The sequence below is a fragment of the Podarcis liolepis genome, assembly GCF_965112155.1.
Source record: "Podarcis liolepis genome assembly, chromosome: 2".
NCBI lineage: Eukaryota > Metazoa > Chordata > Lepidosauria > Squamata > Lacertidae > Podarcis > Podarcis liolepis.
Window position 1 is genome coordinate 84931239 of NC_139555.1, and position 27165 is coordinate 84958403.

The window sequence follows — 27165 nt, forward strand, 5'->3', positions numbered from 1 at the left end:
ACACATCTCCCTGTGCATCCCTGCCCCCCCCCCACAAAAAATTCAATTCTGGGTTTTCCCCTAACCCTCCAAAGCAGATTTTGTCGCCTTCAGCAAGTAAACAAGTAGAGGAAGTTCTTGCTCTCATCCAATTACTTAATTGGATACAGCCCATATTAAATTAAATATCTATCAATCTGCTGCCCTTTCATTAAACCCAAAATCAGCTGTATAAGGCTTACCCTGCCTAATGCTAGGGCCAGCCTTACATACATGATGGATGGCTGCGGAGCCATGTTCTCAAGGCCACATCAGGTGAAATAATATAAACTACAGGATGGGGTCTCATTTAAGAGGCACTAGGAGAAAGCTCCCCTTCATGGATCACTGCTTTGCCGTGGCAAAGGGGCTTGAATAACTCAGAGAAGCTATGAGCTATGCCATGCAGGGCCACCCAAGATGGACAGGTCATAGTGGAGAGTTTTGACCAAACGTGATCCACCTGGAGCAGGAACCGGCAAGCCACTCCAGTATCCCCGCCAAGAAAACTCCATGGACAAAGGCAACAGGCATATAAAAGTTATGACGCTGGAAGATGAGCCCCTCAGGTCGGAAGGCGTCCAACATGCTACTGAGCAAGAGCGGAGGACAAGTACAAGTAGATTCAGAGCTGATGAAGCAGCTGGGCCAAAGCCAAAAGGACGCTCAGTTGCGGATATGCCTGGAAGCGAAAGGAAAGCCCAATGCTGTAAAGAAAAATATTGCATAGGAACCTGGAATGTAAGAACCATGAACCTGGGTAAGGTGGATGTGGTCAAAAATGAGATGGCAAGAATAAATATTGACATCCTGGGCATCAGTGAACTAAAATGGACAGGAATGGGCGAATTCAGTTCGGATGACCATCATATCTACTACTGTGGGCAAGAATCCCGTAAAAGAAATGGAGTGGCCCTCATAGTCAACAAAAGAGTGGCAAAAGCTGTACTGGGATGCAATCTCAAAAATGATAGAATGATCTCGATACGAATCCAAGGCAAACCTTTTAACATCACAGTAATCCAAGTTTATGCACCAACCACTGGTGCTGAAGAAACTGAAATTGACCAATTCTATGAAGACTTACAACACCTTATAGAAATGACACCAAAGAAGGATGTTCTTCTCATTATAGGGGATTGGAATGATAAAGTAGGGAGTCAAGAGATAAAAGGAACAACTGGCAAGTTTGGCCTTGGAGTTCAAAACGAAGCAGGGCAAAGGCTAATACAGAACAAGCTGGTCATCACAAACACTCTTTTCCAACAACACAAGAGACGACTCTACACATGGACATCACCAGATGGGCAGCATCGAAATCAGATTGATTATATTCTCTGCAGCCAAAGATGGAGAAGCTCTATACAGTCAGCAAAAACAAGACTTGGAGCTGACTGTGGCTCAGATCATCAGCTTCTTATAGCAAAATTCAAGCATAAACTGAAGAAAGTAGGAAAAACCACTGGGCCGGTAAGATACAATCTAAGTCAAATCCCTTATGAATACACAGTGGAAGTGAGGAACAGGTTTAAGGATTTAGATTTGCTGGACAGAGTGCCTGAAGAACTATGGATGAAGGCTCGTAACATTATACAGGAGGCAGCAACTAAAACCATCCCAACGAAAAGGAAATGCAAGAAAGCAAAGTGGCTGTCCATCGAGGCCTTACAAATAGCGGGGGAGAGAAGGCAAGCAAAATGTGAGGGAGATAGTGAAAGATACAGGAAATTGAATGCAGATTTCCAAAAAATAGCAAGGAGAGACAGGGAGGCCTTCTTAAACGAGCAATGCAAAGAAATAGAGGAAAACAGTAGAATGGGGAAAAACAGAGATCTGTTCAAGAAAATTGGAGATATGAAAGGAACATTTCGCACAAAGATTTCCATAATAAAAGACAAAAGTGGAAAGGACCTAACAGAAGCAGAAGACATCAAGAAGAGGTGGCAAGAATACACAGAGGAACTATACCAGAAAGAAATGGATGTCTCGTATACCCCAGGTAGTGTGGTTGCTGACCTTGAGCCAGACATCCTGGAGAGTGAAGTCAAATGGGCCTTAGAAAGCATTGCTAATAACAAGGTCAGTGGAAGTGATGATATTCCAGCTGAACTATTTAAAATTTTAAAAGATTGTCCCCCTGCTTATTTAACTTACCGTATTTTTCGCTCTATAAGACTCACCAGACCACAAGACTCACCTAGTTTTTGGAGGAGGAAAACAAGAAAAAAAAATATTCTGAATCTCAGAAGCCAGAACAGCAAGTGAAAACAGCAATCCCTCTTGCTGTTCTGGCTTCTGTGATAGCTGCGCAGCCTGCATTCGCTCCATAAGATGCACACACATTTCCCCTTACTTTTTAGGAGGGAAAAAGTGAGTCTTATAGAGCAAAAAATACGGTATATGCAGAATTCATCATGCAAAAGGCTGGGCTGGATGATTCCCAAACCGGAATTAAGATTGCCGGAAGAAACATCAAGAACCTCAGATATGCAGATGACACAACCTTGATGGCAGAAAGTGAGGAGGATTTAAAGAACCTTTTAATGAGTGTGAAAGAGGAGAGTGCAAAATATGGTCTGAAGCTCAACGTCAAAAAAGCGAAGATCATGGCCACTGGTCCCATCACCTCCTGGCAAATAGAAGGGTAAGAAATGGAGGCAGTGAGAGATTTTACTTTCTTGGGCTCCATGATCACTGCAGATGGTGACAGCAGTCACGAAATTAAAGACGCCTGCTCCTTGGGAGAAAGGCGATGGCAAACGTAGACAGCATCTTAAAAAGCAGAGACATCACCTTACCAACAAAGGTCCGCATAGTTAAAGCCATGGTTTTCCCAGTAGTGATGTATGGAAGTGAGAGCTGGACCATAAAGAAGGCTGATCGCCGAAGAATTGATGCTTTTGAATTATGGTGCTGGAGGAGACCATTGAGAGCCCCATGGGCTGCAAGAAGATCAAACGTATCCATTCTTAAGGAAATCAACCCTGAGTTCCCACTGGAAGGACAGATCGTGAAGCTGAGGCTCCAATACTTTGGCCACCTCATGAGAAGAGAAGACTCCCTGGAAAAGACCCTGATGCTGGGAAAGATGGAGGGCACAAGGAGAAGGGGACGACAGAGGACGAGATGGATGGACAGTGTTCTCGAAGCTACAAACATGAGTCTGACCAAACTGCGGGAGGCAGTGAAAGACAGGAGTGCCTGGTGTGCTCTGGTCCATGAGGTCACGAAGAGTCGGACACGACTAAGCGACTAAACAACAACAAGGAGAAAGCTGGGATGCAGGTTAAACCACAGAGCCTAGGATTTGCCGATCAGAAGGTTGGCGGTTCAAATCCCCGCGATGGGGTGAGCTGCCGTTGCTTGGTCCCTGCTCTTGCCAACCTAGCAGTTTGAAAGCACATCAAAAGTGCAAGTAGATAAATAGGTAACGCTCCAGCAGGAAGGTAAACGGTGTTTCTGTGTGACCCGGAAGCTGTATGCCGGCTCCCTCGGCCAATAAAGCAAGATGAGTGCTGCAACCCCAGAGTCGGTCACAATTGGACCTAATGGTCAGGTGTCCCTTTACCTTTACCTTTACCTTTACGAGAAAGCTGAACCACAGATATTGCTGGGAACTCTGTTATAGCAACTTTCTAATTTTTTCTGCCTAGATAGTGTGTGTGTGTGTGAGAGAGAGAGAGAGAGGGGGGGGGGGAAAGAAAGAGAGAGAGAGAGAGAGAGAGAGAGAGAGAGAGAGAGAGAGAGAGAATATATGAATTGTAGAGTTGGAAGGGACCCCATGGATCATCTAGTTCAACCTCCTGCAATGCAGGAATCCTTTGCCCAAATTGGGGGTTGAAACTATGAACCTGAGATTAAAATTCTCCCGCTCTACCAACTTTATAAAAATAGTCAGCAGCATGAAAAACAAACACCAGTCAGGACATGGGCAACATACAGAGGGTTGAAAAACTTGGGAAAATAAAAACACCCTTCAAGTTTGGTTCCAAGGGAACAGGCGACATGATGCTCAGTTTATTCATGTATCAGAAGAATGAAGGGATTATAAAAGCTGGTCAGGATGCAACTTGTATCTCTTAGGATGATGGAATCTGTATTCAGATGCCTTGGTGGCTCCTACTGCATATTACAAAAACAGCCACATTCTCTTTGGATTTATCCAGTACCTGCTCCACGAAATCCCCCGCAGACATAGAGCTTCCGTTCCACAGTGCCAGCAGAGGTAGAGTTAGTTCTCAAGGAGAGAAGAGGATAGGGCATGGGAGGACCATCTCTCCAAAAATTCCTTTCAGGGTTATAGATCTCCACTGCATCAAGACATTGCCGTGACTGTCCTCTGTCTCGACCAAGACAGCCAATCCCACCTGTAGACAGAGAAAGACAAACAGACAGAGACATACATTAATGATAGCAGAAAACATGGAGGAATGCATTGCCACTAATGGCTCTTCATATCAGCTGTGTACGCAAGGCTGTTTAAAGTTGATTTGATTGATATGATATGTCTTATACGTCATCCACACAACATTATCCTCATCCAAGTGGTAGCGTACACTCCCCATACATTTAATTCATATTTTCCTGATTTATGGATAATGAGGGGCGGGGGCGGGAATCCAATATAAAATTGCATGTTACCCAACTGTGGATGTACTGCATTGTATGGGGTGTGTGTGTTTTTAGCATGTGTATGGTGACATTTTGCTGAGTGTCTTCTATGAACACACCCCTTACTTGCTTGGTGAGGTTCTCCTTTGTGGCTTCTGATATGGCTGAGAGTAGCACACACACACACACACACACACACACACACACACACACACACTTTTTTAATCTGTTGTTTTGTGCAAGTCTGGTATATTGGAAAACTTGTATGTCAAAAATATTATTTTAAAAATTGTCCATCCATCAACACCTGGAGGACTCCATGTTCCTTAATCTGTCCTATGTGCATATAAATAGGAGAAGAGAGAACTAAATGGTTTTGGTGTGCTGGAGAAACTTAAACTGTTGCTCACCCCTTAAAAAAACCAGGCTGGATGTGCATTCCATAGTAAGAGAGGCAAAACACTGCACACACCTTCTAAAGAATTAAGGATGGACAAGTGAATATATGAATGAATAAAGAAATGGTCACAAGGTGGTGTGGTATACCTTGCTGCTCTTTGCCCCTTCCTTTTTCAAAATTATGGCTGGACACACCATCATTAAGGGAAACACACACTGAATAATAAATTTGTCTATTGTACTGGCAGAACCACATTCCTCATTTCCGCAACCAAAGCAAGGAATGTAGTATCTGGGGAGAACCGTCTCGTTTTCCAAGGTACAAAATATTTTCGTTTGAGTGCTGGGAAAATATGATATCCCCACAGCAGAAGTGAACTGACCCCTGAAGGAAGAATGTGGACTGTGTGCAACAGATAAGAAAGAAATGCAGACTTTCTGTGCGAGCACACACACAAATGGATCAGGTGGAAATGTGCCTATTCAGATACCTCTTAATTAAACAAAACATGAATTCACTGCCTCTTTGAAAGAGAATTCCCACAACTCTTTATCAAAGCCAGATGTGGCAAGAAGTGCATTTTGAACAGGCCAATATATTTTACTAGGCTGTGGCTGCAGTGGTTGTGCCTAAGTTATAAATGGCCAGCTCAAATGGCGCATCGTTCATAATGGGCAAGATGCTCAAAAGTTAAGCATTTTTAGTCCAATTGAAGCCAACACAACTTAGTCTGTGTTCACTCTCCTGTTTACTGTGCAGTGGAGAAGGAGGAGAGGACAGAGGGTGGAGAAAGAGATGTAAATGGAGTGGGACCCTTTTCCCATCCTCTGGACCCCCTGGGAAATTCAACAAATTTTCTGTACCTGGAACTGGGTGTGGGGAGTCCAGCTGAGTAGGATACAGCCTGAGGAAGTCCTGTCCACCTTGGGTCTGCGCATGAAAAGCAAGTCTAGAGTGAGAGACTAGGGTGATGTCCCCTGTTTCCAGGAACTTCTATTGTGAGACTTTGGTGGGTGAGCTAAAAGTTTGCTTGGTCCCTGGGTGAGAACTCAGAGGCTGAGAGGGAGGGTACGTCAGAAGGAAAATGAATTGATATTGATTTATATATATAAGTAACTTTGTATAAATATAATATTTTTATATGTAACCGTGTAATATTTGGTTCAAGTTGTCTGTTGTTGCTTCGATTTTATAAATATTTTAATATATTAAGCAGTATAGAAATTAAATAATCAAAATAATTCATCCCTCAGTGTGTTCTCAGGGCTGGGTTTTTATTCTGTGTTCACACAACATTATCCAGAATATTTTATATATCCTCTGTTATGTTGTAAAGTACTACTGTTCGGTGCATTATTATTTTAAACAAGCTTCACACTGATTCAACTCCTTAAGCTATTTCCAATTCATCTCTAGCTAAGGTATGAAAACCTTTACATAGGGTAAAGATATAACTGTCCCCTCAATGCCCCTGGTGTGTACATAAATAGAAATGAATCTGACACTAATGAAGTTGTGCTGATGTGAACAGCTAGGAGCAAAGACCTGGAAATGCACAGGGTGAGATGAGGGATTCACTGCACGGTCATGTGAACACACCATTAGTTGCATGCTGCATTGCTTCCTCTGTATTTAGATCACAGGTGCTTTTCTACCACTCCTTCCCTTCTTTAAAACCATAATGGGAAGTTTTCCTTCATCTATGAAGTTCTGTGACTTGTGTAGGTTAAGGTTCTAGGAATGGCTCAGAGGTTTCTGAATGTCCTCAGAAGCAGATCCCCGGGATCTTGCATTAAATAGATGGGGGTGACTTGCCATACCTATGATCACAAGCACACATTAAGGGGCCAGTATTTCTTTGTAGGGTCAGAGCTCTGATGCACGCATGGAACTCCTCACATTCAAACCAATGGATGAGAGAGCTCAGTGGGAAATCATGCCTAGAACTGCTAGTTCTGTTGAAGAGAAGGGGTCAGCTTGCTGGTACCGAAGCTGCCCTGAAGCACGCACAGGCTTCTGAATGTGGTACATAAGCAATCAAAGCTTGCATGTATTTGCTGTTGGGGCTAAAAGCTCACTTCATGTACCAAGAGGCATGGGGTGTTTACTTAACACAGAATGAAATGTTAACATATCTGAAAGTGGATGTTTGCACAAAAGCACATTAATTTTAAATAAGGGGTATCTGGCTGAGTGACGAGTCTGGTATTAAAGCACTATTTGGCCTTGGATGATTGGGCGGAGGAAATCTGTATCTGAATGTGTGACTATTTTCAGCCTTTGGATGGAGGCCATGTTTAAAAGATGCTAGCATATTACCCAATAAGGAATGCACAATAAATTATATTGCTAGCTGAGCACTGCAAATGTGCACGTACTTATGTTGGAATAAATATTTTCCCCACAAAAGTCAACAGCAAAACTTTTAACTAATCGTATGAGTTGGGATCAATCCTCTGCACAATTGCCTGGGAGTAAGTTCCACTGAATATAATGGGGCTCACTTCCAATAAATACCCACAGGATTGCCCTGCACATGTGGAGGCATAAATAACCTTGAAGTTTGATAGTCTCTTCCTTCACATGGTTTGCTACTTGAATCCACACAGCCTAAAGTGCTCAGGGGGCGTAAGAATGCACTCATTCCAGCTAGATTGCAAATGGGAGCTTTCCTTCCAATGCAACTACAGTGGTACCTCAGGTTAAGTACTTAATTCGTTCCGGAGGTCCGTACTTAACCTGAAACGGTTCTTAACCTGAAGCACCACTTTAGCTAATGGGGCCTCCTGCTGCTGCTGCACCGCCAGAGCACGATTTTTGTTCTCATCCTAAAGCAAAGTACTTAACCTAAGGTAATATTTCTGGGTTAGCAGAATAATTATGCTCCCCCTGTCCATGAATCGGACTGCAGTGGGGAACAAACAGTTAACCCCCATGCCTATTGTGCTCACATCTTGCTTGTGGGCTGCTGATTGGCCAGAACACTCAACTAGATAGGCCTTTGGTCTGATCCACCAAGCCCTTTCTTATGTTGTTATATCTCATCTAGTTTGGCTTTCAGGCAGTGGTCTTTCCTAGCTCTAATACCTGACATTATTTTAACTGGAGATGCCAGGAAATGAACCTGTTGCCCTCTGTGTGCAAGCTCTGCCACTGTGGCCTCTTGTATGTATCGCTCTGCTGTTGAGCTATGGGCCCCTCCCCTGACATGATATGATGGAGTGATATGATGGAGGCACAGAACAAATGATTCTCCATTCTCAGGTATCATAAGAATGAATTGCCTGCTGGAGTGAAAGGTATATGCTTTGAAAACACCACACAAAACGCCTACATAACAATATAATTTTATGTCACCGCTACAACAATTTGCCAAGCCCTAATAAGCATGCTTATAATAATTCTCCTGTTGAACAAAATAAACTCTACCAATTACCAGTAAATTGAGAGGTCTGAGCTCAGCGTTGATTGGCTAGGACAGATTTGCAGCATCCCAGAGGCATCCTCCATTTGTATGCTGCTAACAGTACACTCTGGAGCATCAGTGTTGCTGTGGTTCAGAGCAAAGTGTCCCACAGTGCATTCAGATTCTCCTAGGTGCTTGGCACATCTCACAAGCACAGAAACAGATCCATTCAAACCTTTAGAGGTCCACTCTTTCTGAATGCCCATGGCTGATTCCAGAGATGTCCTCCTCAATTTTGACCCAACAGGAGGTAAGCCATCATATACAGAACATGTATTTTCTTATCCTTCAACAGTTAGATTGCTCACACGCGGCACACACTTATTTCAACTCTGTTTCACCATTTGTTTTGCGGGTGGGAGGAGACAGATGCCAGCAGGACATTCAGCATAGCCCTCTTCTCAAAATCTTGGCAATGCTAGCACACAATAAGAATGACCTTCATGGAATACAACTGAACTTATTTTGGAGCAGTCCTGTTGGCTTCAGTAGGGCTGCTTACAATCTCACCCACCCCCACCGAGCAGTTTTAGGTGGGCAATCTGTAATTGTTAAATTGCAGAGATGAATGTGCTAGCGTGACCCATAAACTTCTGCATCCACACTGCTGAATGCAGCACCATATAATGTGCATTGATTCTATTTCCACGCCAAAGGATTATTATTTAGGAAAGGTGGAGTGACCAGTTTTGAACATAAAACGACAGCTGTGTTCTCAGATTGCCACAGGAGGGCCAGATTTTCAACAGGCTCTCAAATCTGTTCCTGCATTAGCAGAACCCACATTTTGGGTGAGAAGAAAACAGATGCTTTCTGTATCAACCCTAAATAGTGAAAGAATTGGTTGTGTTGAAGATTTGGTGAGCAAATTATCTAAACTCTACTGAGTTACTGCTTCTTCACTTACTGGAGAAAATGAGGATTCACTTCAGGAGGCAATAAAATGAAGGATTTCCCTATGACATACACAGTCTTTTTTTCTGCTCGCAGTATGATCATTTGGAGATTTCCCATTTAAAACAGGTTCATTATATAATTAAGTGGTTCAGCAGCATATGGTGGTCTTAGGACTTGATTCAAAGCCAGTTAGAGCAGATACAATACTTTCCATTTATAGCTCCAGGCTGCAATATGTCTTGTCACAGTTTCCAGTGCTATCTGCTTATGAGGTAAAGTACCTATTTGTGTATGCATATTTGCTTGCTGAAGCATATTGAAATTGTACCCAACAACTGGGAACTTCTCTGCCCACTGGGCTTCTTAACATTCTCTGCTTTTGTAACTGCATCTAAGAACTTTATTAATGTGCACTGAATTTTGAGGCTCTTTGGATGCTTTCCGAATAAGATGGGCATTTTAAAAAAACCACAACCTTACACATTCATGAAATGTAAATATGTGGGGCTTGAAATAGCAAAATGTACAATTTTGAAGATACGGTTTCCAAACATCTTTAGTAGAATCCCTAGAAGTGACTTGCTCATTTGCTTTGCTTGGTCTTGGAAAACCTTAAGCAACAGGGGATTTGGCTGGTGAGCTGTCACAGACTGCTTCAACCTCAGAGTCCTCTTTTGAGCATCAAAAGAAACAGAGGTGTACAAGGCCAGGAGCTGTTATAAATACTAGGAGCCAGGCCTTCTGCCTTTTCTCGGTCAACAGAGCAATGCATCCTGCTTGCTCCACTCCAGTTGTGAGGATAAAATGAGAAGGGCAGGTAAAAGAACCATCCCATGCTCCCTGAAGGAAGAAAGGGGTGGTGGAGGATATAATATATAAATAAATACAAATGACTTTGAGGAACAAGCTTTTTTAATGCCTTGCCTTTTGGTCGTAGTCTCAGAGTGGCAAGTACATGTCACGTCTCTGATTTAAATAGTGCCCTTGTCTGGTCAGCTGTTAAATTAGGCAGATAAAGAAGAAAAGCTCCTTAACAGCATCTTTCTTACAGCTGGCTTTGGCCATTGCCATGTATGCTTCAGACTAAGCCCCTCACATCCTCTTTAGCTGGGCATAACCTTGGTAATTAAATTCACATTTTAAAAGCATCTCTCAGTCCCTCACTAGGATGAAGCTGTTTGGGGGAGGAGAAGCAGCCTGCTGGGCATTCTGTTCCTCCTGACTCAATTTGTATTATTGTCCTTATGATGGCACGGATTGATAGGTGCAGCGTCATTCGTCATTCGCAGTTCTGAACTCATGTCTTCACAGTAATCCTGTTGTCACAGTAATTAGCAATACTTTGTCAGCTTTGTTCCCCTTTTGCAGACAGATTAACTGAGGGCTCATCCACACTTTCACTTTCCTGCAGACCCCCACCCCCGGAGGAAACCTGCCCTATGGCCCTGAATTGGAGCAAACGTCAGTCGGGTTTCCCGCGGATTAACGTTTGCTCCAATTCAGTGGTAAAGAGTGTGTTTTCTCCAGGAAAGCAGTGGGGCAAACAGAAAACCACTCAGACCTGTGCCTGGAAAGCACAGGACAAGTGGAAAGCCCCACCCCCACCCCCAGTTTATTGGATTATTTTTTGTGGCATGTAAACCTGAATTTACAAGGGTCCGCCACTGTAGTATTTTGGCCAGTTGCACAGAGTGTCAGCAGCACAGTCGGCGGCAGATCTTGATGTGGCAACAAGGCTGTGATGAGGCTGAAACTCTGAGGGAGATTGGTATGGGGCATTTCCTGCAACAACAGCAATGGCATGGCTCAAGGGAGCCTGCACATATCAATCATTCCCTGTCGAAGTTGAACAAAGCAGTGTGGAGCGCCTGGGTGGCAGAGTCATATGGCACCCAGGCATTGCATTTGTCAAGGACTTGTATCATCCAGATGGCGTGCACTTATCACCTGCCGACAAAGAGAGTTGGTTGCTAGATGTGTACTGGGGCCTGTGGAGTTGGTGGAGTTGTGGGTTTGGTGGTGAGCCCCCCAAGTGGGGGCCGGCTCATGTGGTGGATAAGACATTGCCTTGAATCCTTGGTCTATTCCCAGAATGGGTGTGTGAGAAGGTGGATTATCCCCTTGCAATTTTCAGTGTACCCCAGTAAAGGGGTCTGGGTGGAAGATTCTGTCCTGAAGCCCAAATAGGGAGGGGACGGACCAAAGAACGTCCAATGGTGGCCGGGGGTGGGGCCAGCTTAGTTGATCTGCATCTTGAGGCAACCTAGGCACAACCCATACCAACAACTTCAGGCAGGAGGCTGAGTCAGGCTACATACCCAGTGTGTAAGCCAATGCCTACCTACATCTGTAATCAATAACGTGGTGGCCATTTTCAATTCCAGAATGTTGTTATGTCCATTTTTTCCACCTGTTTAATGCCTTCCCTACTTCCCATCCGCAGGGCACAGTCCTCATGAGTTTGCAAGGGGCCACAAACCCACAGTAAGCTCTGTTGTGGACAAGCCCAACATTGCATCAAGCAAGTATTATCCAACACTTTCCAGTCCATTTCCCCACCACTTTCCTTGCAGGTCAAGGCATCGGACTTCCCATACCCCAACCCATATAAATAAGAGACCAATCAGACTGGGGATTTGAGTCAAAACAGGCCACAGCTTTATTTAATACAGATGAAAGAGGTTTGGCTTGGGCATGGGGCAATCGAAATACTTCTGGCCCGCCTGCCAGAAGTGACGTGTCGTCAATCCAGGCGGGGGTTCCTAAGACTTACATCAAATAGGGTGACCCCCACAGGGACCGCCAACTGGGGGAGTGCCTTTGGCCCTGCCCCCCCGGGCACATGGACATGACCACTCCCCCCGGATCACTTTAATGGGATACCCCTGCGTTTGGAGGGGCAGGCGGGGACTGCAACCCCCCCTTCCTCCAAAACAAGGGATTGCTCCAATGCTCAACTAGTTGTGACGAATTGCTATGAGGTAGGCAAAACCACCAGGTCAGTGCCAATGCAAATTCCTAGTGGGCAAAATCCTACCCGGCCCTGTAAAGAACAGCGACCACTGTAGCCACAGCAAAGTCATTGCCTATCAGTATAAACAGTGGGTGGGTGGGATGGGGTGAAACCCAGCACAGGAACAAACAGGCTGTGCCCCAGGTGTGGGCTGCTTAAATGGGCAGGGGGCGGATCCAAGGGAAGCCCACCGTCGGCTCCATTGGCTCCACCCCCTGGCACAGCCCACGTCTCAGCCTGCATCCCCATTAGCTAATGCAGGGTGCAGGCTAAGATCCAGCTCCTGATAGGCGGCGGGGGTATATGCCTCCTCCACCTATCAGGAAGGGCACTGCCGTTTGAATTCCACCGTCGGGGCCCCAGTGAAGATTCTTCTGTCCAGCAACACCACTGCACCAAGAGAGGTGAGTAGACTTATTGCAAAAGGTCTGATCCTTTGGAGAAAGTTTGCTTTGCAAGAGCTTTAAATCAGCTTGAATTGTGCAGCCTTAATTTGCTCGGATGTGAGTGAATCCCACCTGAAAATAGTGACAGCCTGGGAGCATCTTCACAAAGTGTTCTGATGTGCAGTCAGGGCTGTGAGTGACAAGTCAAGGGAACTATCCTCAAGGTTCTTTCCTTCATTTACTCCAAACAGCATTTTCAAAAGGTCCCTCATTGCAGGTACTCCCTCTGTCACTGTTATTTCAAAATGAAAATTGCAATCAAAAGATAATAATTTTGCAGCGCTGCAGTTCTGAAACAAAGCAGGGGATTTATGTTGAACTAGAACAGAATGTGTACAGTTCTCTTAATAGTGAAAAGCCAGCTTTGACAGGGCTTTCAAAATCATTATGTACTGCTGCGTGCGTAAGCCCAGGGAGGGAGATTGGACACCTCCTCATCAGAAAATGATGGTAACTACTTGGAAAGACACCAATTTGTTGGGGGCGTGGAAAATATTTTTTTTTCGGGGGGGGGGGATGCAGTTCAAAATAAATAAATTTAAAGACACCCTCATGAATAGTTTGGCGCTCAACTTGCATTTGCCTTATGGATATGCTCCTATGGGAAAGGCCTTCTGATTCCAGAATACCTGCTTGTTTCCTGTGTGACCCAGATATACCACAACAGAGGACTCAAATTGTAGTTTCATTCCAGGCACATTTCCTCTCCCCGGTTATATGCCTGACAGATATAAAATAATTGGGATGGGGCAGAGAAACCAGGCCACATCAATGTTTTCGATGGCTTCACAAATGTACAGTAAGCGGTGAGTGCCCTTGTAAGGTTCTTTTAAATGAATCCAATTCCTAGGAGAAGACATCTAGCCCTCACTACAGTTTTCTGTGCATTCCTAAGTGATAGCTTGAAGCTTCTCAAAGACTTCTAGAACCAGCAGATAAAACAGGTGAATGCTCCATGAAAAGACCAAGGCAAGCTTTTGTTCCCTTTAGGTTTCGTTCTGTTGCTATGGAAGCCAACAACTCCAGCCTAAATCCTAATAAGAGATATGATCATCACTGCAATATAACAAAGAACCCTGGATGGAGCATTTTTTCCAGAGGGGCAGCCATGCCTGCCTGTTGCAGCAAAATCAACCAAGCGTCATGCGGTACCTTAAAGACTAACACATATTTTTTTTATTGTAGCACAAGCTTTCACAGACTTGAAGATCTATGCTGTAATGAAATGTGCTAGTCTTTAAGGTGGCACAAGGCTCCTTGTTGATTTTGGAGGGAACCTGTTTTCTGCCTGCAATGAAGGGCAGCTGTGCTGACTGTGCTGACTGTAGGACTCTCTTCACCCCAAAAGCCCTCCCTGCATTGCTGGTGCTGAAGGGCAACACCAAAAGATATATGATTGTGACTAGTTATGATCATCTGGAGAAGCATGCTTAGGTGTCCTATGTGTTAGAGAGGCCCAACTGGCTTCAACTAGAAGTTGGGCCTTTAGTGTCACTGGTCCCATGCTGTGGGACATTCTTCCAGCTGAGATTTGCCAGGCATCCTCACCTTTGACTTTCAGGCATCTCTTGAAGACCTTGTTATGCCAACAGACCTATTTAAGTAGCTGCTTAAAACTCTTTCGATTAGCCAGTGATTTATTTTAACAGTGCTTTATTGTATACATTTAGTTGTACGCTGCCATACCCTCCAACATTTCTCCGATGAAAACAGGGACATCCCATTCCATAATGATAATTTTACTATTTATGCCCCACGTACCGTATCTTATTGGGTTGCCCCAGCCACTCTGGGCGGCTTCCAACATATATAAAAACATAGTAAAACATGAAACATTTTTTTTAAAAAAATCCCTACATAGGATTGCCTTCAGAAAGCTCAGGAGTCAGATAATTCCATACCCTCCAACATTTCTCTGACGGAAATAGGGATGTCCTAAGGAAAAGCGGGATATTTCAGGATAAAATCAGAAACCGGGACGGCCTCTCTAAATCAGGGATGTCCCTGGAAAATAGGGACACTTGGAGGGTCTGCCCTGCCCTGATTTTTTTATGAGATGGTGGAATCATTATAAATTAAAAAAAGGGAAGAGTCCCACTTAGCAGCTGTGCATCAAGATTATTATTAATTTTTCAAAGTTCCTTTTCTCCTGTGTTGATGTTTCTCTTGGGTTGTGTTTATGCAAATAAGGATTTTTGAGTTTACACAAATAAGGGTTTCCCTAGGCAATCAGTTGATAACAATTTATTGTGGCAGATCCAAATGTATTTCCTCAATTTATTGTGGCAGATCCATTTCCTCAAAGGAATGTTGCTGTTATCTGAGTTAGTATTCCCACCAGCAGCAGCACATAACATGCAATATTTTGAAGCTGGGAAAACACAATATTCTTTCCATCCGAACATTTGGTTGTGATTCTTAGGGCTGTTCAGAGTGTTGTTGTGCAGAATCCAAGGCAGGGAACAGTGGAATGCAATTGTTCCAGTGCAATACTGCCAAGTTCAAGGGCAGTGGTGTGTAAGAGAGGGTCTTTGCTGTGGTGGCCCCTTGTCTGAGGTGAATCTCACACCAACATGGTTGGTTTTTCATCTACGGGTGCAGGCACACCTCTTTCTTCAGGCCTTTTGTGGGGAGAGTGATGGCGTGCAGTCACCTTCTTCCATGCAATGCTCTTTCTATTATTTTAACTGATTGTTTTATGATGATTTACATTTTCGATTTTATGTTGGATTTATGTATGGCAAACTGCAGTTAAAAAATGCTGCTGGTAAACAGGAAATAATGAAAGAAGTGTCTCATATACCCTTTGAACTGAGCATTGTAGATAGGGATGAAGTAATGTTAGAATCTGAGCAATCATGTGCGTATCGTCAGCAAAAGTGCTGGCAGAAACAGAGGCACACAGTACACACCTGTGTGGATATGCTCTGCCCATGACATTTCCCAGTGCGTCTCCCAGGAGTGATAGTAAAAACAGGACAGTCCCCAAAATAAGAAAGTATGTCATCAAAGGGCTGCTGTTGTTTTTGAGCTAGCAGTGCAGTTCATTTGCCACATCTACCCATTTTAATAGTGCATTAGACCTATGGATAGTGCATTAGACCTATGGATCAACAGTGATCAACAGTGATCTGAAATGCCCCCATCTTCTACTGGAACATGTGATTTGTCACTGACTTTTGCATGATTTAAAGTAGTATCACAGTATTTTAAACAGTCATGGCTTTCCCCAAAGAATCCTGGGAACTGTAGCTTGTTAAGAGTGCTGAGCGTTGTTTAGAGACTCCCACATTCCCCTCACAGAGCTGCAATTCCTAGAGTGGCTTAACAGTCCATTCCTCCTCCCAGGAACTCTGGGAATTGTAGCTCAAGAACTGGAGAATGTGTGCAGGGGATAGCTTCTGCATCAAAATCTCCATGCAGCTGGAAAGCTTTTAGGTCAGAAAAAGGCTTCCTACGTACCCACCATACATTTGAAGTGCACAACTCCCCCCCCCCCCCAAATCCTGGGAACTGTAGTTGACCTTCCACAAAGCTACAATTCACAGCATTCTGAACAAACTACAGTTTTCACGATTCATTGGGGGGGGGAGCCATTATTTTAAATGTATGGTGTGTATGCCACCTGAATATCTGAAATATTTCACTATGGGTGATATTCAGCTATGTCTTACTCAGACTCAGGGTTCGTCCACACTTCCTCTTGGTCTGTGCTTTCTAGGCAGAAATCCAAGCAGTTTTGTCTTTGCCCCTCTGCTTTCCCCCAGAAAACCCACTCTTAAGCAACAAATCAGAACGAACGACAATCTGCAGAAAACCTGATTGCTGTTTGCTCTGATTCAGCAATAAACAGTGGGTTTTTCCAGGGGAATGGAAGTGTGAATTAGCCCCAAGTTAGGTCAACGAATTTCAGTGGGGTTACTCTGAGTAAAACTTAATACCACCCAGTGTGTCTGGGCTTGTCTTTTTATCATGTAAAAGGGTGCAGAATTTTCATCCCTAGTGCCATAAATACACTTTCCCCTCCTCCTTCAATGTGAAGAAAGAACATTATTTGTTTTATCTGGGAAATAGTTCATATGTCACAGCATAACTACAGCAAACCAGCAGAGACATCTTTGTGTTATCAAAGCCATTAATGCTTCCGAGCTTTCTATATCACGCTTGGATAGGTCTGCAATCAAAAAGCGTTTTCGCTCTGCAAGCAATGAGTTTAATGGATTTTAAATTTTAACAAATCTGTGTTTATAAAACACATATATAAATGGGAAGGAAGACACAGCCATTAAGAAGCTGGGATTATCAAGCAAGCTTTGGATGTAAAAACACAATGTGGTGTCAGCGAAAGGATATTATCCTCAGCATTTCAGCCCTGAACTGCAAGGCTGGCCAGCTTGCAGCAAAGGTGCTAGAAGTGGCACAGGTGTTGGGAGTCTGTGTGGTGCACCTGGCAGAAACAGGAGAGGCTGCGTGGTTGGCTAGAGAGTCAGGTTTCTACTCCTACCAGCATCTTCAGAATTGTCTACTTTTTAAAATTAATAGACCAGAGGCAAAACCACCCCACAGAACAGTGCATGGCCCACAATGCACCACCCTGAACTCCTGGTAGGAGAAGTGGGATAGAAATGTATAAACAAACAAACAAACAAACAACCTTCAATTTCCCCAGCCCAATGTCTTACCTCAACAAGGTGACATGAGCAAAAACATTTCTTTTGAAACGTTTGACCTTTTGTTCATTCCCTACCTTTTCCAAAAAATGACACCTTGAATTCCATGTCAAATGGAGACTATAGTAACTCTGACCTCATTAAGCTCATTAATTGCAATCAGTGAGTTGCTGGTGTGTTGTTGTTTTTTTAAATAGTGCTTTACAACTAGTGCTGCCTCTTTAATGGAAGAAGAAAAGGGGGGATACTCCTGCAACTGAGCGCAGTTTGTGAGCAAGGGAGAGAAACTAATCTTTTTCTCTCTCTCTCTTTCTCTCCAAATAATTCACTGTTAAATTGATCTTTGGAATACACAATGGGTTTAATAGCTGTAATCTCTCTTGTAACATTTCTCTTCACTAGTCCCAGCAGTCAAGCTGAGAGCCTGAGCCCATACATTGCTCTCTCATTCTCTGTAAACCAGCTCTGCATAACTGGTTCATGAAGAAATAAAGGAGCAATAAAGAAGGCCTGGCAAGCTCTTCTAAGACTGAAATGGAAAAGCATTTCAATTTGTTACGGTTGCCCCTTGGGCCAGAAAGGCTGCCGTCTATGCTTATCTGGAAGTAAATCCCACCAACATCAATAGGACTTGCTCCAAAGTAAATGTGGTTGGGATCAGAGGATAAGTGTGTGCTAAGCCGCACAATTGGTTTAGCGAGCTTGGCAGCAAGACAGGAGGGAGAAACTGGGCTAGGTAAAGCAAACAGAAGCCCGCCTAAATACTTCCCATAATTTGTCTCCAGAAACTGGACGGAGGCTGTATAAACACCACACATTTAAAGCACATCCCACCCAAATCCTAGGAATGGTAGTTTATCCTGCACAGAGCTACAATTCACAGCATCCTGAACAAACTACAGTTCCCAAGAGTGTGTGTGTGTGTGTGTGTGTGTGTGTGTGTGTGTGTTAAATAGAGGGTCAAAGTTGTTCACAGCTTTTACTGTTTCACAGTCAGCTCTTGGTAAATCACTGACTTCACTGTCAAACACACAGACCAGAACTGAGCTGATTCGCTATCACTCTAAGAAACTCCTAAAATAAATACAGTAATGTGTTTACTTTAAAAATAGTGTAATTTATTCAAACCAAACTTGCTTACTAGAGCAATGCAGCTTCCTGACTATTCTAACTTTTCTTTCTGGAGAGATCCCTGGGTGCCGTTTCAAATAAGTATTTTATGATGGAGATATTCAGAATTTAATTGAACCTCACTTAACTGCTTAAAACTTTAAAAAGAAGCTCTCAGCAAGAGCCCCAGGGAAAACGGGATTTTAATGAGGTGGAATTCCAGACTGAGGAGGATAAACAAAGATTCTTTGATTTCCAAGCCTTTTCTAATAGGATTTCTCCTTTAATTCCTTCTGTATGTTCTTATTTATAAAAAAAATCAGGGATTACATAACAGGCAAACAATGCAGCATGAACACCCCTAATGGTAAGGCTGTAGCCCTTGCTGATGACTTATATTTCACAGACTGTCATTCTTCTGGGTGTGTTTTTAAGTTTGTGCCCTTGGCAAGGCTTTTTTCTAATTTGCCCGTTGCTAGTAATGAGTTTCCACAGACTCAGCTGTGAGGGATTTTTTTCCCCCTCTCTCTTTTTTTAATGTGAGAGATTAAAATGCATGACCTCAAACAGTGCCTTCCCCCATCTGGTTTTCTTCCAAAAAGTGGCTGAATTCAATTGGCTCTGTCATTAGGAACACAATACTACTCTTTCTTGGGCTTCTGAACAAATATAGTTATGTTCCTGGGAAAATATGGAGAGAAAGAGCTAAGATCAGTCAAATACTGTGAAAAGAATAAAGGGTTTGGAACCTCAGGAAATGCTCTTCATTTCCTTCAAAAGACTGTGTGGCATTTAAGTAGTAAGGGAGTCTTGAGGAATTTTAACCAATGCATCCAGACAGGAAATCTGATCAAAGACACAGCACAGGTTCCCAGTTAATAATGCTATCAGATGCCCAAGCAACCTGAGCTTCATTCTCATCGGAATGTAAGGGGACTGTCATCTTGGATCAGATTTGTGTCCATCTATTTCAGCATTTTATATGCCTGAGTAGCCGGAGTCAGAAACCTCAGACTAAGGTTGTAAGGAGCCGCATGTGCAGCGTTGGGAACACTGAATGAGTCCCACGTAGATCACTGAAGGCCTGCCAATCACATTAAAAACATGAAAGCTGGGCATGGTTTCTTCTGGCTATACATTTGCTTTGGGAGGAAATGTACCCCTGAGATAAATTGAAATTCACAGAGCGACATTCCTATGGTGCCAGCCACTTAGCTGCAGCTATCACTTTGACATGATTTTAATCCAGGGGTAGTTTTGTAAAATGCTCAATTTATTTATTATTCAGAAGATTTATAAACCGCTCAAAAAGCACGCCAAGTGGTATACAAATAAAATAGGTAACGGAAGGCCTACTGCCAATAATATTTTCGCACAGGGTAACAGCAATCTGAAATAAGGTTAAAAAGTGGTATAAAAGCCAGTACTAGATGATGGCACTCTGAATCTCAGAAGATCCCCTTGGCCCTGTCTCTAGGCCTTCCACCAGCTAAGGCCCCACCTGCACTATGATCTTTAAGCAATATCATGCCAATGGGAATCTTGGGAACTGTAGTTTGTTAAGGGTGCTGAGAGTTGTCAGGAGAGCTCTGCTCCCCTCACAGAGATATAATTCTCAGAGTTCTCTGGGAAGAGGGATTTCTTGTTACATCGCTCTGGAAACCGGAGCTACAATTTTCAGAGTGGTTAAACAATCCCTCTGGAAATTGTTTCCTAACAACTCTCAGCACCCTCAACAAACTACAGCTCCCAGGATTCTTTTGGGGAAGCCTTGAGGTCATACAGCAGGGCCTTAAATGTATACGGCAGATGGGGCCAAATACATTTTTACTCTGGAAGGAGGTTGACCTGCTGGACTGAGAAGTTTTAGTGGTTTAACCCCTTGTTTTAGGATGCTTTTATTGCTGTATCCATTTCTGTGTAATTTTAAAGTTGCTGCAAACCACTCTGAGCTCCATTACCATAGTGGCAGGCAGGGTGGGATATTGATATATATCTTCTAAAAATAAATAAATTCTGATGTTTGATTAACATCATCATCATCATTTATTATTTGTACCCCGCCCATCTGGCTGGGCTTCACCAGCCAGTCTAGGCGGCTTCCAACAAAGATTAAAAATACATTAAAATGTCACACATTAAAAACTTCCCTGAACAGGGCTGCCTTCAGATGTCTTCTAAATGTCAGGTAGTTGTTTATTTCTTTGACATCTGATGGGAGGGCGTTGAAACATGCCCTTGAAACATGGTCTCTCCTTTTCTTGCTCTGCAGGGCCAGCCCTACCCGTACGCAAAGTGAGGTGTCTACTTCAGGCAGCTGATTGTGTTATGAAAGGACAGTAAAATAATATGGAATGTATTAGTATTTTATGTTTGCCATCAACAAGAGGAAGACGCCCTTGTAATATTTTTCTGTTTCTGGTGGCAAAATAAGTGAGACAGCTCCCTGGGATCTATGCATCTTGTCTTGCAGGATGGAGAATGCCATTTGCTGCTCCACTCTCAGGCAGCAAAAGTGTCTTCCTGGCCCAGCCCTGCTGGCATGGCTAACCACACTTGCAGTTTAGCACTAAACTGCCAAAGCAGCAGTACAGAAAGCTCCTGCCTGTCACAATCCTAACAGTTCCTCTTTGGAAGGTGGGGGGGGGAACCATTGTGAATCCTTTTCTGAACACAGCTGTTTGACACTTGTGAAGCAATTAATGTCTCGAGGAATCATGGCTCCCAGACTAGCAAGCTGTGTGAGTTTTCTGTTCTCACGGCAGCCACCATTCTTTGGCCTGTCACCTCCATCTCTTGCAATTCTCATTCTGTCATTGCTGTCATAGGAATGATCAAGAGCTGAGCTAGCCAGAATGAGGCTGTGATGCTATGTAAACCTGTCTGGAAGGAAGCCCCACTGAAATCTATTGGACGGCTTTCACCAAACATGCGTAAGATTGCGCCACAAGAAAACTTTCAACTTGCACGTTGCAATGTTATAATTTGCCTTTCTCTCTGTCTAGGTAGGACACCTTCAGTATTGCCTTTAAAGCAAAGATTCATAACTCACATCACCTTGCAATAAATCTAGGAGTTCCTCATCATTGAATGTGCCCCCACCAGACCCCAACTGCATGCCATATTTGCATGATTATATCTGGAATCACAATGCAAAATAACAATGACATTCTGCCTGTAACTAGATAAGGAGGAGACAACCTGTGGCCCTCCAGAAGTTGCTGGACTACAACTCCTGTCACCCCTGAGTATTTGCCATGCTGGCCAGGGCTAATGGGAGCTGGAGTTCAACAACAGTTGGAGGGCAATGGGTTTTCCATCCCTATTGTAAAGATTGGTTTAGCCATAATAATAATAATAATAATAATAATAATTTATTATTTGTACCCCGCCCATCTGGCTGGGTTTCCCCAGCCACTCTGGGCGGCTTCCACAGAAACCAAGAAACACTAAAATATCATACATTAAAAGCTTCCCTGAATAGGGCCGCCTTAAGATGTTTTCTGAATGTCAGGTAGTAACACTCTTTGCTCACCCTTTTAAAATAGAAAAAGTTGGGTTGGACATATACCCCAAGCCTGGGGTAAATAAGCAATTAAAAGAAATGGAATCTTCTGTGACTACCTGACAGTTTTCAACCTAAACTGTTGAAAATCATTCCAAAATTGTTATACCACTAGGAAGTGTAAATCTGGAATAAAGCCACTGCAATTTCTTTTTGGCAGTTTGCAGTGGTGCTGAGGGAAAAAACCCACATCTGATTTTGCGTGAGAAAGCCAGGAAATTGAGCACAGACTGACAATTGACAGGATGTGTTGCAGACTGAATCTCCTTCTTGAGAGAATATCAGCAACAGATCGTGTGGAAAAGAGTTTGTGTTGATTCAATCCAAAACTGAAGGTCAAGCACAAATGCTTCATGAACTTCGGTTTTGGGAGAGATCTGTATATTTGAAATGAAAAGCTTATGCATCCAACCTAGTATGAGTCATGAACCCTTTATCATTGACTAAATCTTATTCTGCCCCATGTGGTCTGAATTATGACACCTTTGCTGAAGGATGCATGCATATAGCAATGAGGATTAAACTATATGTTAAATGAAAATGTGCATAAGTTAGCCCTATGGCCCTTTGCTCCCAGGAAAAGCCACTTTGGGATGCAAGATTGGGGGGGGGGGGCAGAAACAGCAAGGAGAATAGGCTCAGCCTTTTCCCCCCTTGCACACATTAATTCTCTGCTCCCAATCACTCACTCCCCAGATGGTTTTTCCTGTGAAAGAGGCATGCTGGGCTTCTATCTGATTATAACAAGTAGTTAGGACCTTAGCAGAAATCATGTTGATCAGGTATTCAGCAGGGAGGGGAAGCAAAAGGGACTAATTCCAGCCCCCCCCTGGATTTAGAGTTATGGATTTAGAGTGCCAGTGAAAAGAAACATGCTCAGGCCCCATAAAGTTCTTTACTGTATCTATTCCCATTCTCTTCCATTCCCTTTCCTTCTTCGTGAATAAAACTGTGTCATCACGTGTCAACAAAAATCCCTTGTTTGTTCCCCAAGATGCTTGAAGGGAGAATTACAATGTGCTTGCCTTAAAATGCCTATTAGTGATCCCTTCAAGAGCACCCAAAATTAATAAGGACAAATGCACATGGAGAGAGCTGTTCTTATTTTGCTAGTGCTCCTGTACATATTTGTTTGATTGCCAGAAAGAAAGGTGGGCCATTCCTAGCTTACTGATACCTGGGGCCCCTTTTAGAATGGCTTTATATGATCACCACTTTGGGCCTGGGTGTCAAACCTGTGGCCCTCCTGATGTTACTGAACTCCAACTCAAATAATCCTCAGCCAGGCTGATGGGGATGGTGTGAGCTGGAGTCCTAAAGCATCTGGAGTGCTACAGGTTCCCTACCTATGACCTCAAGGGTACTTTCCTCTTGTCCCAGTGTCTTTTCTTTAACCTACAATACGGAGAGAGGGGGGGGGTGAAATCTTTCACTTGGCAGAGGCAAATTGCTGGGGAAAATAAAAAGTGGCCGCCCTATCTGTTAAAAATCTGTTTGCTCTTACCCAGGACATAAATCTCATTGTTGACTACAGCTGTGCTGAAGCGGTACTTCGAGTACTTCATTGGCGGGCACTCTGTCCATTTGTCTTGGCCTGGGTCATAGCGCAACATTCTGTTGCTTAATCGATCAGGCTCATCGTCAGGAAGATCCATCTGTATGAAATATGACAGCCATATAATAATACAACATTTGGAGCCGTCCGGGCACGCCTGCATGCTATTAATCATGGAAGGCAGCTGAGCAGATAAATAACATAAACACATCAATTATAGCAGCGAAGTGATTCATACTCACTAGGCTTTAACAGCACCCATGACTTGTGGCTGGGAAATACATTGTGGAAGGCACATGAATAACGGCACATTTATATTCTGCAGTTAGGGAGCTGAGGATTTGGGTAATAACAAGCCATCTACGGACACAGCGCTGACAGAGCATAGCTCTTTTTATAAGGCTGCTGTGAAGTCTCCGGAAGAAAGTAAAAACCTCTTTATTTCCCCCCCAGAGATGGAATTTTAAAACGTTCCTCTTCTCCCAGGCCTTTGGTTAATTAAACAATATACAGTACTGTATATGGCTTTTTAAATTGGAGAGGGGTAATTGTTTTTGTTTGTTACTATGTTGTTATTTTTGTGTTTTTATATTGTAAACTGCCCTGTGATCCTCTGATGCAGGGCGGTATAGAAATTTAATAAATAAATAAATTTTAAGTTGTTTTTTTCCGGGTTGCTCAAATGTTTCCAGAGGTGCTTTGAAGATTTGTGAATGAACACTTTGGGGGGATCATTTATTAATGTCAAAGCCATAGATAGATAGATAGATAGATAGATAGATAGATAGATAGACAGATGATAGATAGATAGATGCACATTTTATTTTGCATGTAATCTGAATTTACTCAAGCACTTCCCCCTATCACTTCTATGTACTGTCTTTCTCTTTCACGCACACCCTGGTAAAAAGCCCAGCAAAGGTATGGCCGGCTTCTGTACACCATATGAACAAGAGTAACTCACAGGTTATTGCCAATCTCGGGATCCCGGGGGGGGGGGGGGAGAGAAGTGAACAAAGCCTAATGGTGCTTTCTTAAGCTGATGGTGTTGATCGCTGAGAACAAGGGGTGTTTCAGACAAGGGGTGCTTTCTTCTATGGCTGACAAAGAAAAGACCTAGATAGACTGTAGTTCAGGTGTGGGGAAGCTTTGGCCCTCCAGATGTTACTACACTTCCCATCAGCCCCAGATAGCATGGCCAGCGATGGTCAGGGATGATGGGAGTTGCAGTTCAGCAACATCTGGAGGGCCAAAGATTCCCCACACCTACTGTAGTTTCTCAAAAGGGTATGCTAATGTATAGGATGAATAGTTCTTGAGTTAATGTGGGGAAGTGGTTAACAAAAATAACTGTTTTTAATAAGAAAGCGAACAAGTGAGGATGAGCTGGGAAAAATCCACTTCAAATGTCACTGCAGTTTATTCTTAGGCAAGCCACTTAGCTTTAGCCTACCACCTGCAATATAGACATAATAATACTGGACCATGTTACCAGATTATCGCAAAGAGCAATGAGATGGCGGGTGTGTTGAAAGTGGTTGTTGTTGGTATTGTTTGTTTGTTTGTTTATTACTAATTCCATAATAATTAATGCTGGTCAGCTTAATGAAAGAGGGAGCTGTGTGACCCTCAGACCCAATCATCAAGTTCATGTTTTGCTCTGGAAAAGTTGCCTTAAAGTAATTATACTATGTCTACTTCATCTTGTGACAATTTTATTTAACTGCACTCCCACATAGCGAAAGCTGGCATTTACCACACCAGCATAGACCAACGAAATTATAATATGATGAACTCACTGTATGAAATGCATATTCAGATTGAGTATTCACCACATGAAAGCTGAAATGGTGTTATCATGCCAGGAAAATAATCTGCAAGTCAGGCCTTAGAAAAATTATAATTAAAAGATGAATTACCTCTAGATAATGTTGTTGGCCATTCTGTTGCATTGTGTGAAGTGAAAAGAAATGTCTATGCCAATGCTTAGCAAAACCTCATAATCAATGAAGTGTCTGGACACAAAAAGGAAGTTTGACTGCACTTAGTCTGAAAGTCCATCTTAGACAATTCAGTGGGTTTCACATTAGTTAAAGAAGAGTCTATGCATGATTATTTTAAAAGAACCATTTGGGCTCTGGATTTTGAAGGGCTGGGCTGTTACAGTGGTGCCCCGCAAGACAAACGCCTCGCAAGACGGAAAACCCGCTAGACGAAAGGGTTTTCCGTTTTGGAGGCACTTCGCAAAACAAATTTCCCTATGGGCTTCCTTCGCACTGCCCCCTTCCCCTCTGTTCCCGTACCTGTCCTGAAGGCTTGCGGTGGGGAGAAAAGCCCTTCTCCGCACCGCCAGCCTGGCAAGCGGTTTCCATAGGAACACATTAATTGATTTTCAGTGCATTCCTATGGGAAACCGTGCTTCGCAAGACGAAAAACTCGCAAGAAGAAAAAACTTGCGGAACGAATTAATTTCGTCTTGTGAGGCACCACTGTATTGTGAAACTGGTACTGTGTGTGTATATGTTTCATTTTTCAGTCCTGTGTTATTTGTCCCACCTCTATACATATAAGTCAGTGGATCACTGCCTTAAATCTGGAGGATTCTCCCTTCCAAGTGAAGCTTACCTGTTGCTTGTGAAAGAGGCACAAGAAAACAATAAAGAAACACACCTATGTGGGATGTCCTATCCAGACTATGAAAATGATGGGTTCTTACTTTGAAAACATGACAAGGAGTCATTCAAAAAACCATTGGCATGTATTGTTGGGTTTTTGTATCTGAGTCCTAAAACCATACTTAAATTAAACAATCATTGTTCACTATGCAACTGACAGAAGTCATGAAAAGGCCACTGAGGCTTAATCTTGTGTAACTGTAAGATTAGGAGTTGGCATTTTTATGCAGCCTATAATTACATGAGGATTAAGCGTCTTCAAAAAATCATTGCTCAAAACCACATGTTCTTTTGTCCACCTGTATGAAAAGCGCCCATGATATTGCATCATATGGCTGCTGGGTTGTTTATGTATGTGTGCTTAAAGGTAGGGAGGCCTGCCTGCTCAGATCAAAGGACACTACTGAGCTTTCGTAACTTTTCGAACAGCTACTTGAATTTGATTGCTTTCATCTTCCTTCCCCATTCCTTTTTCTTATTGTGTCATGCCTTTTAGATTGTAAGCGACAGAGCAACGGCTGTCTTGTTTTGTTTTTAATCTTGGTACAGGACTTGGTAAACATTTAGACACTTTATCAATTATGTTAATATCAGAGTATTGTGAGGTAAATAAAGCACCTAAACAACATTCCCATGATTTTCACAGCTAATAGGTAAAACAATAAAAGTTACATTGAACAGAACAGGACGGGACATGAATATTTGCGCACATGAAATGTATGCTCGGTCCCTGCTCCTG

The 27165-nt window shown here is 43.2% G+C and overlaps 2 protein-coding genes across 4 annotated transcripts in view; one reads left to right on the top strand and one right to left on the bottom strand.

Moving 5' to 3' along the window:
- KBTBD12 (kelch repeat and BTB domain containing 12) overlaps positions 1–27165 on the bottom strand; it is a 55186-nt gene that overhangs the window by 15780 nt on the left and 12241 nt on the right. The window contains exons 4-5 of one of the 3 annotated variants that reach the window (XM_083489319.1): positions 23701–23851; positions 4188–4385 (exon numbers count right to left, since the gene is read on the bottom strand). In XM_083489319.1, coding sequence (XP_083345445.1) covers positions 4188–4385; positions 23701–23851 — 349 coding nt within the window. Of the gene's footprint in view, positions 1–4187; positions 4386–12027; positions 13084–23700; positions 23852–26949; positions 27149–27165 lie in introns of those variants that run through there. The other 2 variants (XM_083489320.1, XR_014522467.1) reach the window with 2 other exon arrangements.
- MGLL (monoglyceride lipase) overlaps positions 1–27165 on the top strand; it is a 160555-nt gene that overhangs the window by 13732 nt on the left and 119658 nt on the right. The gene's annotated exons all lie outside the window — the stretch shown is intronic.